The following is a 12034-nucleotide window of genomic DNA, read 5'->3' as shown; positions in this document are numbered from 1 at the left end:
CTGGTCCTATACCCTTCTCCTTTCCACTTTACTCCTGTGGGAATTCCACACCAAAAAATTAAAAATTCTGTGCACAATATTTTATAATTCTGCAAATTTTTGCATATTTTGCCTGTCAAAAATATAACACTATATAATCATGCCAGTTTCAATTATTTTGGTAATTTATTTCAAAATACCTGTCAGCAAGTATGTCTAACAATACAGAAAAAAAATTCCCCCCGGAGTAGAGAGTTAAAGAAACCCCTACGACAACCTGTTCCTGTTTCTCTGCCTCCCCTCCCCCCATCCGAGTGCAGCCACAGGATGCTCCCATCCCCAGACCAGACATCTGCACCTCTCCATCGCAGAGCCCAGTTGCGGACGCTACCACCCCCCAGCCCAGCCACCCACACCCGCTACTCCTCAGAGCCCAGGGATTCAGAGGGAGAAACAGCCTGATGCTGGGTCCCAGGCTTTGTTGTATGGAGTTTCCTGCACACCGCCTCCTTCACTCAGGACTTCCTGAGAACTGCAGCAACCAGGAACCCATCAGCTCCCTCCTCTTCCCTCTCCCACTCCGGCCAGCAGTGTCTTCTACTTGCGAGCTGTGTTCTGCCAAGTACAGCGGCCCCTAGTGGCAGCTAGCAGCTCTGCAGCCCACTTTGAGGGGGAGGAGGAAATTCTGTACAAATTCTGCATTGCTCAGTGGTACAGAATTCCCCTAAGAGTAACCTCTCAGCCCCACCAACCAGCCCTGTCTCTTCCAGTCCAGCTACCCTCCAATCTGACCCCTACCAAACAATTTTGTTCCCACTTCCTCTCACCCCACAAAGGGGGCAGGGATGGAGCATGTCCCTGATTGGTCTGTGGCAGTGAATCCAGGTTTCCCCCTAGACATGGCCTTAAAATCTCTATGGATAATGAGAGAACCCAAAGACTCTTCATAGCCACCACAATTTTCTGAAAATAAGCTGTATTCTGTCCCTGTTTGGCCGGTTTGGGTTTCCCCTCACATCACTTCCATATTCTTGGTAAACGCAGCACACAGCTCTACACAGGAATCTGCAGCTATAGGAGCCTCAGGGAGGTATCAAGTGGCCCATTCATCTCAATGTGATGGTCTCATGAATGAGAACACCTCAATGAGATGAATACAGCCTAAAACAATAGGTCTGAGAGGTGAATTGCTCTATTCATGTCAGTGGGTGTTCTCATTCCTCCTCATGGTGCTGGAGAGCTTCTGACATGCATCAAGCGTGCCTGTTCTTAGCGCCTCACCCCAGTTTCAGCCATGGGGATGTATACACTGCAATTAACCACTCATGGTTAGCCCATGCCAGCTGACACAGGTTCAGGCTAAGAGACTGTTTAATTGCAGTTAGACATTCGGGCTTCGACTGGAGCCCAGGCTCCAGGACTTTGTAAGGCGGGATGGTCCCAGAGTTCAGGCTCCAGCCCAAATGTCTACACTACAATTAAACAGCCACTTAGCATGAGCCCCGTGATCCCAAATCGGCTGGCACATGGCAGCCGCAGGTTTTCAATTGCAGTGTAGACACACCCACTGTGTTCTTTGTGCATGCTTTGAGCTTGCCCATTCTAAGCTGTTTTGACTACCTGACCTCTAAACTGCACCCTTTGTGAGCTCAAATGAAAAAAGGATGTGAAAGATCATAAGATGTTACAATAACCATGAAAAACTGTCAAGTTGTTTACAATGTTGAAAGTTGTAACAAGTGCAAGAGAACAAGACAATGAAGTTAGATTAACCTAAACCAAGGACTGTTCAAATTATGCTTGGTCAAAACGGCAGACATGGAACCAGAAGCAAATAGACCAAAATTGGTGTGAACGGCATTAAATCTAATTGGTGGACAACATAATAAGGGGGAAATCAATTATATTGACCCTTTATTCCCTTTTGGGGTTCTTGAAAAAGGGACTTTGAAAAAGGATCAGTTCAGTTCTCCCTATCTCCTATCCCATCCTGCATCCCCCAGCTCATCCGCCAAACCACCAGCACTGCAATTCATCTCAGCTCATCATGGGTTCATCTAAAAGGACCTTCTTGAAAGGAAAGCTCGCTGGCCAGCTTTGATCTTGTACAAGGAACTTTGTTTTCACCTGCAAGGTGGGTGAGGTAGTATCTTTTATTGGACCAACTTCTATTGGTGAAAGAGACAAACTTTCGACAAGCTTCAGAGAGCTCTGTGTAACTCAAAACTTGTCTCTCCCACCAGCCAAAGTTGGCCCAATAAAAGATATTACCCCACCGTGTCTCGCTAATATCCTGGGACTAGCTCAGCTACAACACTGCAACTCACATTATACAATCCTCTGCCTATCCGTGGGATATCTAACTGATTGCACTGCAAAGGCACATAAGACCTGTATTGTTTTCTCTTCCCTTGTTATGTTATTTTCTACCCCCACTATCTCTATCCTCTCTCTCTCACTCTCTTGGCTTTTCATCAAATCCTGAAGTCAACTCTGCTGTATTCATCCAAGCCTGCCTTGTGTAAAAAGAAAAGATATAATCAGATGACATCCCTGATCAGATTGTAAGCCAAGGTCCAAGCAGCAGTGTTGTGGTTGACTTGTCAGCCAAAGCACCAGCTCGTAACTAACCAGTGATCCAGTGTTCCAAAAACACCCAAAAAAGCCTTATTTCTCATCTCTTTTCTAGGCTGTCTCTCCATCTTGTTTATCCAGAACAGAATAAGTAAATGTCCTCTATGCATCAGGACAGAATAAAAATACCTTTTCCTTTTCATCAAAGAAAGGTTGCTCTGAAAATAAGAGACTCTCATATTGTGCCTCCAAAAAGAGAGACTTTAAAGGTTTTGACTAAGTTTGTTTTGCATAATCACTCAATCACAGTTTCAATATAAATGCCTGTTTTAATTTCTTGTTCTCTCTTATGTTTAATCAATAAAGTTTTAATTTGAACTAATGCTTTTGGGTGTTTGCCATGTAGCGGAATAAAACCAAGGCCTCTGTTTAACTTACCTATCTGTTTAATGTTGACAGTCAAAGAGTTTATAAACAGCTTTAATTCTTTAGGCCTTTGAGATCAATACTACAGCTTCCCACCCAGTGGGGCCAAGCTTACCACAGATCCTGGCACACACAAAAGGAGGCAGGGAGTAGAGCTCAGACACCCCATGTGGGCAGGGACCCCGTCCCCAGCTCCTCACATGAGATGAGGAAAGGAGAGGGGCTCAGACCCACCCACCATGGCTCCATGGCTCATATGAGGGGCCACATAGAAGGGCAAGGGATCCCTCAGATCTTGCCACAAACACCCTAGGGGGGAAAGAGAGGGAGGCTCATACCCCCCATAGAAGCATGGTCTCCTCCATATTCCAGGTCACATGAGGGGGCAGGGAGAGGGGCCTAGACCCCCCCACCCTGATGGACAGGGACAGGGACCCCCAAGACCATGGTGCACACAGAGAGGATCAGGGAGTAGGGCTCAGACACCTCTGAGAGCAGGAACCCTAGATCTCAGCTCACATAGAGCAGGGAAAGAGAGGAGCTCAGACCTTCCCCCTGCCACCTCCTCCGATCCTGACATGCACAGAGAGAAGGGACAAATATGGGGCTGACAGGCTTCCCAAACCCTCTCATGTCCCCTACAACCTATCCCCATCTATCCCCCTCACCCTGATGCAGCCACAAATCCTTCTCACCCTTATCACCTCCACTACTCCACCCCATAAAATGCCTTTATCCTGCCAGCAAGCACTCACATATATATTTTATTAAAATATTTAGATTATATTTATTTATAAAATAAAAACAAAACCCTAACAGAGAGAGAATTTAGCGATATGCCACCAAACCTTTTAAACATTCATGCCCAAGCTGTGACTAAAATGGACACTGCCCGGGGTGGGTCAGGTTCAAAGGACTACTGTATATTTCCTTGAACATCCAGCTCGTGTGCTATTTCGAAGGCCAACAATTCTGTTAATTCTTCTGTCCACGCATGCTCAGTGTAATCCAGTAGGCATGCAAAGACGTTTGTCAACTTTTGAATTTGATTTCCCCCAAAGGGCTGGTCGATGTCATGCACTCTGTTGGGGGTAACTGAGTATGTGAAACTGTGATGCAATGATTGGAGCCCTGGGTTGTTCTCTATCTGTGACAAAAACAGGTTGCTAGAATCCGTCAACTTTTAGAAAAGCTGTTTTTTTCAGGAGCTATGTTTTGCAAACTCATTGGTCAGAACGCTGCACCATCATGAGGCCAAATTTCAAGGCTGAGTAACTGTGTAGATTTCAGAGCACTTAGAAAAAAATCTAGTTTTAAACAGAAAGAAAATCATTGAGGAAAGACTTCTGACATTCCCCAATCTAAAATGATTTATTTCAAAAAAGCATTTAAGATTACTAAAGCTGCTAAACATCATACTCTAAATGAAACAACAACAAAAACTGTTATAAATACCCTCCATAACAAATAGAGGCTAGATTTTATTTTTCCAAAAGCACTGCCCAGCAGAAGTTCACGTGAACCTGAGCATAAACCAGCCAAGAACCCGGGGTGGAATTAATTTTTGTGGATATGTCTTATTACAACATCCTTAATATAAATGTCACAAAATAAAGTTTGATTGTAAACAACATATTTATGTTTTCTTTTGTGGTAGGAAACTGTATACTAATATGAATACTCCCAAATAAAATATTCAGATTTGCTAAATAATGTAATAATCATCTAACAGTTTCAATTTTTCTGAAAATCTCCTAGATTTCGGAAGAACTACAGAAAACATGAAGCAAGAGGTAAGTGCACTATGTCCTTTGTTTAAGGGTATGGCTACACCTGCAACTCTCCCAGCGCTGCAGGTACTCCGCCTCCCCATGGAGATTAGCTTACAGCGCTGGGAGCCGCACTCCCAGTGCTGGGACACTGTTTACACTGGCGCTTTACAGCGCTGTAACTTGCTGCGCTCAGGGGGGTGTTTTTTTCACACCCCTGAGTGAGAAAGTTGCAGCGCTGTAAAGCGCCAGTGTAGCCAAGGCCTAAGCTACTCAGTTTCCCAGATTTACAAATGTACCAAAGCAAAAGCAATCTGAAAACTATTTGCCTCCTTAAATCTTTAGCCTACTAAGATAAAACAAAAAATGAAAATGTACTGGACCTGTCAGCTTATTTTCTTCAATCTAACTCTCAAGATTCAGATCACAAAGGATTAGGGTTTTTAAAAAGAACATAATAGCTGTTTACCTTTTTCACTGACACTTTAGGCTTTGTTTGACTGCTTCGGGCCCTGGTATAAGTATCCATGGTTTAATTGATCTTAGTAGTCATGGAAGAAAGTCAGCTCAAAAATACCTACAGAAGAACATTCATCACATCATTATTTTGTGCTTCCTATTTACCTAGCATATATTTAGAAAACTAATTTTGATGAAACAAGCAATGAATCCACAAATTTGCAACAAAAAGAAATCTTAAAACTGAAGTTTAAAAAATTTTCATCCATGCAGATGTAAACTTTAAAGGGCAGTATCTAAAAAGCAACATTTAGTTTCTTTTAAAGAAAAAAATGTTTGAAAATCTTATAATTAAAACCAATATACTTCCCTCTAGTCAGTAGTGAGTGGGACAAGTTCCTTTGGTGAGCAGTGCCTGGAGAAAATTACATATACTTTATTTTTAACATTTCATTTTGTTGTCACTGAATGGCAATGAAACTTACCAGAATTGTGTCGCTGTCATTATTGGTGCCGAATAATAATAATTACAATTCAACTAGCTGAGTACACATACTCAACATAGCTATATTCAAATACACACCAGAGAACATAAGTAAATTTTTGATTCTGCATTCTGCACACATCTTTGTTAAATCAAAACCATTTTTTCCAAACCAAACAAAGACTTTAGTCCTCAATAATGAGAGGGATGAGGGGGGAGAAGCCTCTCAATAAGAGCTGTGGGGCAAATAACTTAGTTTTGAGAGAGAGTTGGACTGTGTGAGAGTGTGATTGTATGATGGAGTTGCTTAGGATGATAGGGGACAGCCAAGAGGCTCACTTCCGGTTTATGTCTTAACGTTCCTAAATGATCATACTTCAAGGTTTCAGCCAGTCACGTGCTAGAGTCAAGAAGGGATTTCTCCACCCACCTCCAATGTATTCTGGAAGGTTTTTTAAAATCTCCCTCCTCTGACGCATCAGAGATGGTCACAGCTGGACATAAGTGACTGGACAGAGACGGCCAGAGTTCTGAGGTGTCACCAAGCATTCTCTCTCTCAGGTAATTGGCTGGCTGCTTCCAGCTCACACGCTAAGGGTCTAACTGATCACCACAGGTGGGGTCAGGAAGGAATTTTCCCTCAGGTCAGACTGGCAGTGACCACGGGTTTGCGGAGGTGGTTGACGTTTTTGTTTTTGTTTGTTTGTTTGGCCTTCTTCGGCAGCATCTGATTATCTGGGCATATCTCACTTAATCACTTCACTGCCGGAGCAGGGCTTCTGCCACAGGTGCACCTTGGTCCCTCCTATTTTCTGCCTGTGGCACATAACAGTCCAATACAGTGTTTCTCAAAGTGGGGCCACCACTTGTTCAGGGAAAGCCCCTGGCAGTCCGGGTCGGTTTGTTTACCTGCCACATTTGCAGGTTCAGCCAATTGCGGCTCCCACTGGCCGCAGTTCATCACTCCAGGCCAATGGGGCCTCCGGGAAGGGTGGCCAGCACATCCCTTGGCCCGTGCTGCTTCCCACAGCCCCCATTGGCCTGGTGCGGCAAACTGCGGCCAGTGGAAGCCGCGATCAGCCGAACCTGCAGACGCAGCAGGCAAACAAACCAGCCCAGACCGCCAGGAGCTTTCCCTGACCAGGAGGCGGACCAGCTTTGAGAAGCACTGGTCTAATATACTGTGGGCTGTAGTACTTTGATCTAATTTTGGTTGTTGGGTTTTGTGTGCAGGTACTGGATGGTATTGAAGCACTATGATATAGAGGGAGAGCAGACTAGATGATCTGGTGGCCTTCACTATGACAACAATATGTCCATGTCAAATTTCAAACCACGGCTTTTTTACAATAGCATTATCTAAAGAGGTGAATACAGGTTTTGAATTAAAAATTGAAGATTTTTTCCCCCAAATCTAAAACAACTAAAGGAATTTTCCTAAAAGTTTCTGGAAAGAAATTCACCTTTAGGCAGGGACCAAGCACAAAAAACTTCAATCTCATTATCAGTTCAGAAAGTTATGAAAGGAGGGAGAAAATGTAAACTCTTTTGCAACCCTTACGCTATAACACCAAGTTTAACAATCCTGGATTGGCAATAGGGTTGACTAGAAAGTCTAGAAGGTCTTTTCCATCTCCAATTTCTAATGATTTTACAATGTCTCATGTGACTTCTATCACTTTAAAAAGCAGAGCTGGCAGCCTAGAAAAATTCTGCTCATGCATGGTATTTTTTTTTTTTTTTGGACAGGACTATAAATTGCCTCCACTATAATCATAATCATGGTACAGTTGGGTGAATAGATTTTGTCCACGGATTGGTACATTTTCATGATAATTTTAAAAAGCTAGCTTTGATTTTAATTTTGTTATATTCTTTATGTCATGTCACATCATCATACCTAAACTATGACATGAGGCAGATACAACACTTAAAGTCTACTTCAGTTTCAGAGTGACACTATTTTCCATGACACAATCAGCACAGAAAAAAACAAATTTTCCATAATTACAGATTTAAAATAAACAATTTAAATTATGAATATAAATGAGCTGGCCATTTTCAAATTATATGGTGATTTTCAATTAAACAATTGCATCTTTGCTTATTTGTAGGAAGAAAACCTAAAACATGTTTTGTAGAAATGTATGCTTAATACCATGTTTATAGTGTTTATAAAAGGAGATAAACTTCTGGTTATCAGTTTCAGATCATTTCTTTATGCCAAGGTTTGCTTGAAAACTTAGGTTCAAAGACTTTCAACACAATCTGCTAAAACAAAAACAAAAAATAAACCCAAATGAACAAACTATTTTCTTTTTATTTGCGGATTACACTATTATTATGGAATTGTCAAAACAGATTAACTGCACATTGAAAATAGCCATCTGTTTGTATACAACAGGGATTGGCAACCTTTGGCATGTGGCATATCAGGTAAATCCGCTGGTGGGCGGCAGGACGGTTTGTTTACCTGCAACGTCCAAAGGTTCGGCTGATCGCAGCACACACTGGCTGCGGTTCTCAGTTCCAGCCCAATGGGGGCCTGCGGGAAGCAGCATGGGTTGAGGGATGTGTTGGCCGCGGCTTTTTGCAGCCCCCATTAGCCTGGAGGGGCGAACCACAGCCAGTGGGCGCTACGATCGGTCGAACCTGCAGACGTGGCATGTAAACAAACCGGCCCGGTCTGCCAGGGTGCTTACCCTGGCGAGCCGTGTGCCAAAGGTTGCCAATCCTTGGTATATAAACTGAAAGCAGGGAGAGTCAGTGTTTTTGACAATAAGCAGTACATCTCTTAGAAAGAGAACATACACCCACAGTACATTAAAACCAAGGATAAATACACTAAACACTTAAAAATCTTTAGTCTATAATTTGGACTTGACCATTCTGCTATTTAAAAAAATTAACAAAATTAAGTTAGAAAACTGTCTCCACTGCAACTGCAGTCTATATTTTTCATGCTTTATCACAAAATATAACATTTCAGAGCATGTTCTAGCTGCATAATTACTTGTGAGGAAATGTTAAATTTAGTTACTCTTCTTCTGCCTTCTTAGAATTTTAAAAATAATCTCTCTTTCACCATTGTAAACACCAAGTCCTCATCTTTTCCCCCATGTTAATGACAGAGTCAAAATTAACATGGCTATTTTTGTTTACTTCCTGGTACTGTACACAGATGATAGCATCACAATCATAAAAATAGTATAATGTTCTTTATTCATAAACTGCTTTAGTTAACAACAACAACAAAAAGCTAATGATGTTAGGAATCATTTGGAAAGGAATAGATAATAAGACAAAGTATCCTAATGCCACCATACAAATCTACCTTGAATACCGCGTGCAGTTTCCATCACCCCATCTCAAAAAAAGATATATTAGACTTGGAAAAGGTACACAGAAGGGCAACACAAATGATTAGGATGATGGATCAGCTTCCATTTGAGAGATTCAAGAATGGGACAATTTAGCTTGGAAAAGATATGACTAATGGGGGATATAAAAATTATAAATGGTGTGGAGAAAGTAAATAGGAAAGTATTATTTACTCCCTCTGATAACCCAAGAACCAAGGGTCACCCGATGAAATTAATAGGCAGCAGGTTTAAAACAAAAAAGGAAGTACTTCCTCACACAACAGACTATCAGCCTGTTGAACTCATGGCCATGGGATGTTGTGAAGGCCAAAAGTATAACTGGGTTCAAAAAAGAATTATTTAAGTTCCTGGAGAATAGGTCCATTAATGACTATTAGCCAAAATGGTCAGGGATGAAACTCCATGCTGTGGGTGTCCCTAACACTCTGATTACCAGAAGCTGGAACTGGACAACAGAGGATGTTTCGCTTGATAATTGTCCTGGTCTGTTCATCCCCTCTGAAGCATCTGGCACTAGCCACTGTCAGAAAGCAGGATACCAGGCTAGATGTACCACTGGTCTGACCAAGTATAGCCATCACGTTCTTATGCAGTACTAGCAAAGGAACCAGAAGAACCCTCAAAAAATACATTTTACAGTTTTCCTGAAGTAAAATGAAAGATGTAAGCAAACGTAAATATGTTTTTCCTACCCTAAAATATACATTTCAAACCATTTTAAGGAAAGTCAAATCTTTGCTTAAACTAAACAAATTCTGCTTGATCCATCTGTGAAAACTTCATAATTACCATTAGAAATGTTGAGGGTGGGGTTGCCTCTGGATATGAAATTTCAGATCAAATAATTCTATTTTCTTTTGCTGTCCATCCACAGTAAGTAACATCACTAATTTTTTTCATCATCAAATGAATGGATTTATAAATTTTGTGTAGGACAGTGAAATTTCATAAGAAATTTACAAAGCTGATACAGCATGAATAGTTAGCAATACAATTAGGCATAAAAACAAGACATGAAAAATCTACTTGCCTACTTATTCACATTGACTGGAGACCTTCCCCTGACAAAGAGGTCCAATGTCACAAATTTACATATAATTTAGGATCTCAAAACCAAGTTTCTATCTATTTCCATTTTTATAGTGTCCATTACCGTATCTAAAAGTGCTAATCCTTACGGTTCTGAAAGAATCTTTCAAATGTGAACAGATACAATGTTGCCTTCCTGAATCTGAGACTTATAGTAGAGGCATTGGAGCTGTCCAACTCATATCTTTCCCAAGAAGCAGCAAAGTGAAATTAAGAAGACTAGTCATTTTTATTACGCTTAAACTTTATTGTTTGTATTACAATAATACTGGAGAATTCCAGTCAGGATCCTAGTGTGGTGTACAGATGTTATTCAGAACTTTTGGACAAAAGTGAAATTGGCTGCTTGGGAAAGTTACCAGCAGCCACGAGGCAGACACCACCACTAACAGGATCAACTCACAAAAATGAAGTCTAGCAGAGTGAAAGAGAAGACTCCCCCCCCTCCCCCCCCACACCCGCAGCCAGGAGGCCCACACCTGACAGGAGAGGGGAAAAGAACCAAAAGCCCTTCACTTATACAGCAGCCAAATCTGGGAGGTGGGAAGTGATTTCACTTTTACTCAGCATCCACTAACCAAAAGCTGATATAAACAGGTGCTGGGGGAGGGGGGCAGTCTCTGCTCAGACTCCCACACCTTCGCACTTGCAGCAGCTGGAGGGGATCCTGGCCACCCACCATGGCCCTGCCCCTCGGGCTTGCTGACGGGTCCCCCACACTAGCCCACCAGCCCCTGCTATGCTGGAAAGCCCCAAGGAGCGAGCCCAGCGCTGCTGCGACACACACCCGGGCCAGCTCCCAGATCGGGGGTTTGTGCCGAGCGCTCAGCGCAGGGAGGCGGCAGCGATGCTCCCCTTGCGGTGATGGGGAGAAGCGTCCCCGGATCCAGCCGTTACCCTCGGCTCCCTCCCCGCACGGGACCCGGGAACGAGGCACCAGGGACGGGACAGCGCCGCTGCTGCACCCAGCCCGGATCGTTCCCAGCCCCAAGCGCCTGCGTTGCCCGCCCGGATCCGTCACGGGCAGCAGCCAGAGCCGGAGGAGCCTCGGGCGGAGTCTCGGGGCGGCGGAGGGGGGAGGGCCATACCTGACTCCGCAGCGTCCGGCGCCCGCAGCCATGTCACACACACACACCCCCCCCCGCAGCGCACAGCCGCCGGGCCCTCTCCGGCCGCGGCAGAGCTCTCCTCTCCGCTCCGCCCCACCCCTCCCCTTCTCCGCTCTCGCGCGACTTCCAACCAACCGTCACGAGGTTCGCCGGGCTGCGCTCTCGCGCACTAGGTCAGTGAAAGGTCATGTGAGAGTCGCCCTCGCCTCCTATTGGGCGAGGGGATAGCGCGAGTGCCCCGCTGGACTGAGCGACAGAACGCAGGGGGACGGGGGAAAGAGAGGTCAGCGCGCGCCTCCCAGCCCAGGCGCGGCCGAGCCCGCACGAGGGGAGCAGGGCACGTGCAGTGTGGCCGGCCCACACGGGGGAGGGAGGATTGGGAGAAGCTGTGCAGAAGTGACAGCGGGCATCGTAAAAGGTCCCGAGTGAGACACGCGTGGGCCTGATCCTCGGGCTGGCTGGAGAAGGGGCACCCTAGTGCATCAGGCATGGGAGGCCAGGAGCATCCCCGCCGCCAGTAGGCCACCCCCCCGCTCCAGTGACCAGTCAAGGTGGGGGCTGGTTAGCTGTTTCAGCCCCACTCTTCAGGCAGGTGGAAGTTTGTGTGGCACTAGATCCTGTTCCCCGTCAAATTAATTAGAAGGCTGCAAAAAATGGTCCCAGGCCAGCAAAAGCCAACCACCAAAGCCAGCCAAATGCCAGTCTTCTGATAACGCGGTACCAGTGCACAGAGAACACTGAGAGCCTTATCAGCTTCACAAA

The 12034-nt window shown here is 44.4% G+C and overlaps 1 protein-coding gene across 8 annotated transcripts in view; it reads right to left on the bottom strand.

Annotated features, from left to right (window-relative positions):
• The window catches only part of AKAP11 (A-kinase anchoring protein 11), a 73045-nt gene extending 61641 nt beyond the window's left edge, over nucleotides 1-11404 (bottom strand). For 6 of the 8 annotated variants that reach the window (XR_012655018.1, XM_075061562.1, XM_075061564.1 and 3 more), the window contains exons 1-2: nucleotides 11252-11404; nucleotides 5218-5325 (exon numbers count right to left, since the gene is read on the bottom strand). Coding sequence is in view for 6 of the 8 variants with exons in the window: in XM_075061562.1 (XP_074917663.1) it covers nucleotides 5218-5277 (60 nt within the window). In the remaining 2 variants the exon portion in view is untranslated. Of the gene's footprint in view, nucleotides 1-5217; nucleotides 5326-10950; nucleotides 11160-11251 lie in introns of those variants that run through there. The other 2 variants (XM_075061563.1, XM_075061566.1) reach the window with 2 other exon arrangements.
• Between the last annotated feature and the right edge of the window lie 630 nt (nucleotides 11405-12034).

Source organism: Chelonoidis abingdonii, chromosome 1 (genome assembly GCF_003597395.2).
Source record: "Chelonoidis abingdonii isolate Lonesome George chromosome 1, CheloAbing_2.0, whole genome shotgun sequence".
Taxonomy (NCBI): Eukaryota; Metazoa; Chordata; order Testudines; family Testudinidae; genus Chelonoidis; species Chelonoidis abingdonii.
The sequence above is the reverse complement of the archived record's forward strand: the minus strand, read 5'-3'. Positions and strand labels throughout refer to the sequence as shown.